Source organism: Zootoca vivipara, chromosome 2 (genome assembly GCF_963506605.1).
Source record: "Zootoca vivipara chromosome 2, rZooViv1.1, whole genome shotgun sequence".
Classification (NCBI taxonomy): domain Eukaryota; kingdom Metazoa; phylum Chordata; class Lepidosauria; order Squamata; family Lacertidae; genus Zootoca; species Zootoca vivipara.
In genome coordinates this window covers 99,737,548-99,744,368 of record NC_083277.1, presented here as the reverse complement: position 1 = coordinate 99,744,368, position 6,821 = coordinate 99,737,548, and the positions used below count along the sequence as shown (strand labels likewise).

Here is a 6,821-nt window from a genome sequence, read left to right as displayed (position 1 = left end):
ATAGTGCAGCAAACCACAAGTAAACAATTGCCTGTTAACCTGTTATTCCAAATACAGACTGAAAAGGCAACAGGCATTTTGTGCAATTTTAACAAACTTTTAAGTTGAAATATCCCCATCACACAGTGCTGTCCCCCTTCACAGAAGGCAGGGAACTGCTAGGCTCATCATGTGGGAGGACGGCCCCTGCTCTGTAAGCTATGGAAGTGTGCCTCCTTCAGGATCTGGTTGATGTGGAAGTAAGGACCTTGGCATAGTGCAGACTGCTCATGGAAAGACTGAGGAGGGGTCACAGGACTTGATCCTGGCATTATGTGGTGTAGGCTGCTTTCCGGCCCACTAGCTCTGTCAGGGCTGCTGATGCTGCTACTGCTGCAACTACTGGTGCTCCCGCTCTCACTGCTGGAGGACTATGGAACAGAAGATGGACAAGAATGAACGTCATCTTACTTTTAAGCCATTGTTATTTACACATCTCAAGTAGATATTTTTTTTTTGGACAGTGCTCCCTTCTGTTAGCTGAGTAACCTGATCATCCTGTTCTTAGTGAACGCTAGCTGACAAATTGCATATTCAACTGTGCTAATAGCCATAAACACATTTAAATAATAATATTCCTAATATTCCTTAGCTAATTCCCCTATTTACTAAGAAGGGCACAAAAGGCTGCATTTTCACAAACCCCAAGTATTACCCTATTGCCTGTTCCAAAGGTAATTACAGTGGTACCTCTACTTACGAATTTAATGCGTTCCGAACCCACATTCGCAAGTCGAAAAAAATTGTAAGTCGAATCCCATAGGAATGCATTGGGAGAAAAAATTCGTGAGTAGAAGCAACCCTATCTAAACCGCATCCAAGATGGCGGACGGAGCTCCATTCGTAAGTAGAAACATTCGTAAGTAGAGTTATTCGTAAGTAGAGGTACCACTGCAACAGGCATTTCAATTTTGCTCACACTATTACAACCAAGTACAATTGTCTGAAATAACCATCTGCTTTAATTTGTGCATCAAACCATTCTACAGGAAATGCAAAAAACAATACAAAAACCCCACAATGTAGCCTCAAGTCTCCTAAGTAGTGTTCAGATCTTTACATCACTTTTTGCACAAATCAATCTGCATTATGTTACTTGTATAAACAAAGCTTGCTCTTGGAGGAAGGAAATGCCCATTTCACTACAAGTTAGTCATGCATAAAATGGACAGTGAGTCTATACCAGGGTGAGAAATTGGATCTGACCAATTAATTGGCCAGATCATTTTCTTCCCCCTACCCCAGCAGAGCTACCCACCTGATGTCGGGTGACCTGTTCTTCCTGCTACAGTTTGAAATTGGCCATCAGTTGACCATCAGTGCTTGGAAAGCCCTGTGCACAGTGGTGCCTTTTGGATTAGCTGCATTTTTAGCTGCCCCCAACCTCATACAGTGGCTTCATGCACTAAATAAGGAGGCCTGGCAGATCAGAGCTTCCCCACTGCTGGTGTATACACACACCTATCATCTTTTCAGCCTACTTCATGCACCTGGTTTAGCAAATTCTCGCCTACTGCAGCTCCTTCCTCAATAATTCAATTGCCATATTTATTTCTGCAGTATCATACTTCTATGCTTCCTACACTAGACAACTAATTGCCAATCTCAGTGTTTTTACAGTACCTTTGAAATAAGTACTGAACAGTTGAACTAAGTACTGAACGGTAAGCCTGCAACTTACATGCAGTTAAATTGTGCACATTCAGCTTTCACATGTGGCAAAAAAACCCCAAAAATAGAAAGTGGGCAGAGTTCTGGGGAAATGACGTTGGCAATCCTGCCTGCCATTGAACCCATTGGGTTTTGACTATACATGATTTTGGCTTTAGGCGCAACCCCCAGAACATAACCCCCCCCCCCGCATAAGTTGCAGGCATACTGTACAGTAGAAAGGCAATTGCTAGACAACTTGTAAGTTCATTTATAGCAGTATACAGTTCTGTATAATACAATGCAAATGATGTGCACCTGCACCTGTATCTAAAAGCAGACCAATGTTTCTACATTATATCGCTCCATAGCCAATTCTACCAAACAAGGCACACACATTTCAAGTGATTGAGGAATTACACACACCCAACCATAAATACACAAAACCTGCTTAATTTGGACTCTACAGGCCTGGGATCAGAAGGTAAGTTCCAGCATATTAAACCCTGAATCATTATGACACACAGTATAAGCTTGTCTTATAAGTGTTGATTTCTGAATAGAAGCCCTGAATACACCAACCACAAGATTTTTTACATTGAATTCAAGAGCGTGGCTGAACGCAAAAGACTAGTGGTGCAGTACAAATATAGGCAGCTTTTGGAAAATGATAACGTTACCAGCTGCACTGAGAATGACAGATTTCTGATTTGTGTTAATTATATTTAAAACATGAAGTACAGTGGAACCTTGTGTTATGGACGGGATCCGTTCTGGAGGCCCGTCTGTAACACGGAACTGATGCAAGCTGAAGCACCGCGTCTGCACATGGCACGATTTAGTGCTTCTGCACATGCGGCGAAACCCAGAAGTAACCCGTTCCGGTACTTCTGGGCTGCTGCGAGACGGAACATGAAAACATGTAACCTGAGGTATGACTACTAGTTCTGTATATATGTAACTGCCAGCCAGGAGAACCCCTGGTTCCATCGTAAATTGAGTGTTTAAGCTGCTCTACCCTTACTTCAGGATTATCTCAGTGAGTTCTACTGCCTAGTAGGAAATTGCTAAAGGATGAAACCAAAGATGACCAAGGACAAAATCAGAAATGTCTGAACAATCTTGGCACTATATAGACACCATGTTATTTCTGTTCCTGATGCTACCTGTGAATATGATCACATTGTAAGAATCTTTTATATGTCACTTTGAGAGCTTCTTAGAGCTTGAAAGCAGGATGTAAGTATTCTAAATCAATTAATGAATATATAGTTCACATCTCTTATTTAAACACTCAGGGTTTCTAAACCAACTTCAAAGGCAGGATCAAGTTCTTCCTCACAGTAATCAAATCAGAACTGATCATCTGGACATATATCTATTGTTTAAACACTCCCCATCAGTTGATTAGACACGAATTCCCAAAGCAATACCAGCTCAGCAATGAAGTTGAGCACATCTTACCTCTGTATCCCAGGAGTCATGAAAAACAGCATTTTGGCTACTGCGTTTTGTTTGTGGGATGTGGACATCCTCCTCTATGCCAATTCGTCTCCTCTTCCTGAAACAAACAATGCAAGAACAGCAGAGATTAAGTTTCATTCCTTGTACCTAGCACACTTTAATAAAAATGCTACAGCTCCTGCACTAATTACCAACAACTCGTTTAACTGCTTTGCAGTGTTTACATTTTTCTTCAGCTGCCCATTTTAGTAAGGAGTCAGACATTAAACCCAGAAGAGATCAGTATCAAAGGATGTAGTGCAACCTGAATTAATTGAATAATTTTTTTCACTACTCACCTTACTACTCTGTGAAACCTTGGAAGGAAATACCTTTAACAATTAATCACCTCTTGAAATTACCATCCTAGTCCTTCCCAGACTGAGGATCTCAGTACAATATTCAAGATTTCTCCAAGCAACAGCCATTTCTAAAAATTAGCCATTGAGTATTCTGAATGACATCTGGCTATATTAAAGAACGGTTATGTTCTTCAGGTTTATGGCCTTCAACTAGACATCAGTATATATATCTATGTCAGCAGTTAAAATCAAGTCAGGTTGTAGGAAACATTGAAATAAGTCTAACAGGAAGCATCTTCCTTCATTCATGGGTATATTCACTTTTCCTGAAGGGCTTGATTCAATCGTCAACAAAAGCCCCGTTTTGTCCATTTTGTGGATTCCAGAGTACAGTGGCATTTTGGGCAAAACTGTAGCTTTACACTTTTTGACGAAATGTAAAGCAAATGGTTCAAAAGCCAATGTGGGGACCTTGATGGGTAGAAATGTCCAAAGATCATTAAACATACATTCCATTTGGCTAGCTTGCCATTCAGTTTTGGATATTATTTATCCATGCTCTTATGGCATTATCCCATGAGATTAGGTTATAACATTACATGGTACCAATTTGCTAAATAGGGGGAAAGCTTATTAACAATTTACAAACATTTAACTATTATTGACACTATCAGAAAACTAATATATTGATTAGACCCACGTCCTCATTCTTTTTATCCCACTGAATAGCCACACACCAGTGATGACACAAGACCTCAGGCAGCTGTTTTTCCAAACTGCTAATACCGGTAGCATCTATGCAGGATGGCAAGGCACAAAAATACATGGCAGTTGGAAATAGACTTCTGCATTTTTTATGAGAAGCCTAACACTCCGTATAACAGAACTGTGCTGACAACTATGTATGGTGTATAGTTACAGAATTCAAACCCTAACTAACCCTGGAACATAAAGTTTGAGTAGCAAAGTGGCTAAACACAATCAGGATTGCATTGCACAAGTGTAAATCATGTGCCCTGTTTAAATCTCACCTTAGCCATGAACTAAGGTGGCCTTTGGCTAACACTAGCCTTTTAATCTCAGCCCCTCATTTGCAATATAGGGCTAATACAAAACCTGCTTTACATGGTCAACTAGTCTTAAGGAGATGCAGATTCAAAAACCCCACTCAGCTCACTGGGCCACTCTGTGCCAGTTGTGTTTCTCTCAGCCTAAACCCACCTCACAAAGTGGTTGCAAATATAAAGAGAGGGTTGGGGCAGGAAAATGACATATTCCATCCTAAGCAAGACTGAGGAACATAGCAGCCAACTCCTAGGGGCTGAGGTCCCTTTGACCCCCCCATAAAATATTTGAGGGGACAACCCCCCAAAAAAGTTTATGAGTACTGTACAGTATTGTCATTCAAATGGTGCACATAAGCCACATCTTGTGATCAACTATGTGGGGCGGGGCTTACCTCTCACCCCTCCCCAATATTTTATCCAAGTTTGGCACCCCTGCGGATGAAGGGTGGGCTATAAACGTAGGAGCCATTCTAACGCACGGAATCTATGCTGCGACCCTTCCAAAAAGAATTTGGAAGCGACTAATACCTCCCTCCTCCCCACACTGACATATTTTTGAGTAAAGCTGATCAGGATTGCAGGGTCAGCAACCTAAATTTCGGCGGCAGGGAGCGGGCGAGTGTATATGTAAGGGGAAATCGTGTACGCGTAGAGGTGGGGTAGAGGGGGAGGAAAAGATGCCCATTTATTTGTTTTGCCCTGTCAAAAAGCTTCGCTAAAATGGCCACTGCCGGGCCTGGTTCGCGTCGAGACCGAAGGCGGCTCTCCTTCAAGTGACCCAGAACCCCCTTCTTTCGCAGAGGGGCGCTTTCGAGACCAGCCATGATCACAATTAACGTTGCCAGGTGATTTCTTGGGTCCTTCCCCCCCCCCCCCGGCCAAAGCCGCCCTTTCCGTAGTCGCCGTCCATCAATTCCCCGACGGGAAGCCTCTCCCCGCCTCTGCGCCTCAGCCAACGCAGTCTCCCCTCCCCCAGCTGCAGATGCCGACGCCGCCCCTCCCCCACCCTGCCGTTCGAAGTTTTTCCCCTTCGGCCACCATACGTTCTCCCCCCACCCCTTAAGCCGCCTTCCCCCAATCCCCACTCCCACCGCCGCCCATTCCTTTCTCTCACGCGCGCCCGCGGCCTTCCTCACCTCTGCCGAGCTCCCCGCTCGCTTGGCAGCGCCCCCCGGCAGCTCATGGCCGGGCCGAGCCGCTTCTCGCAGAGCCAAAAGCCGAAAAGGCCAGCAGGCCCCGCTGTGACGCTCCCAAACAATCTCTTCTCAGCAGCTCCCTCCCTCCGCTCTCCGCTCTCCGCCCTCCGCCCTCCGCCTCCTTCTTCTCCTCCTCCACCACAAGCCGCCGCTTCCGGTGTGCACGCCTCCCGCGCAAGCGTACTGGCAACACAGGGAGAGCTCTCCCTTACCCCCCCTCCCCAGCCTCTGAGACTCTTCAGCCCAGTAACCGGATTGGCTGGCGACACCGAGGCCGTCCTCGCACCCCACTGGCACGCATGCGCTTAGTGTGATTGCACAGTATGCGGCGGGCGCATGCGCTTTCACAAAACTCTTTTCTTCCCCCGCCCTCTCGTCCTGCGCATGTGCGGAGGTCAAATGTTTCAGTTCCGTCAGAGGGATACGTCGCAGTAATAAATAGCCTTCCTCACAATCATAGAGCTCAGCATTGTACTTGCCCGCTAAGGTGTAAATGCTTCTGAGCTCAATGGATCCTGCTTCAAGGGGAAATGGCGCAGGATTTGGCCGCGGGGCTTCGATTCAGTGCCCGCTTACCTGAGAGTGGGGCCAACTGAGCAAAATGGGATTTACCTCTGAGTAGACATGTATGGGATACCACTGCAGATGCGTTTTCATGTGGAATAAGACCCAGGAGGCTCAGGAAACACACGGGATCGAGCCACGGCAATGTTTTAAAGCCACAAATATAATTCAGCAACATTTCCGTATATATACATATATACACCTTTTTTTACTTGGGCCAACATGTCTGCTTTCGATGGAGCTTTGGGCTGGGAAGCAATTTAACTTCGCCTCGCTCCCGTAGCATTTCTGTGCGGATTCCCCTTTTGCTGTAGTTTCAGCTACGGTACACCGATTCACAGGTTCTGTTAACGAACGAAGTCCTTTTGAAATACATGTCACAGACTGGTCAGTGCGTCCCAAACTCGGGTCTCCAGCTGTTTTTGGACTACAATTTCCATCGCCTCCCTCCCCCATCACTCATCCTGTTAGCTAGGGATGATGGGAGTTGTAGTCCAAAA

The 6,821-nt window shown here is 45.1% G+C and overlaps 1 protein-coding gene across 1 annotated transcript; it reads right to left on the bottom strand.

The window, feature by feature from the left end:
• Positions 1–10: 10 nt before the first annotated feature.
• Positions 11–5,868, bottom strand: VCF1 (VCP nuclear cofactor family member 1). The gene is made up of 3 exons (XM_035104086.2): positions 5,698–5,868; positions 3,154–3,250; positions 11–410 (listed from the first exon to the last, which is right to left on the bottom strand). Exons 1-3 carry the CDS (start codon positions 5,742–5,744, stop codon positions 168–170), a joined length of 387 nt encoding a protein of 128 aa, XP_034959977.1. The 5' UTR covers positions 5,745–5,868; the 3' UTR covers positions 11–167.
• Between the last annotated feature and the right edge of the window lie 953 nt (positions 5,869–6,821).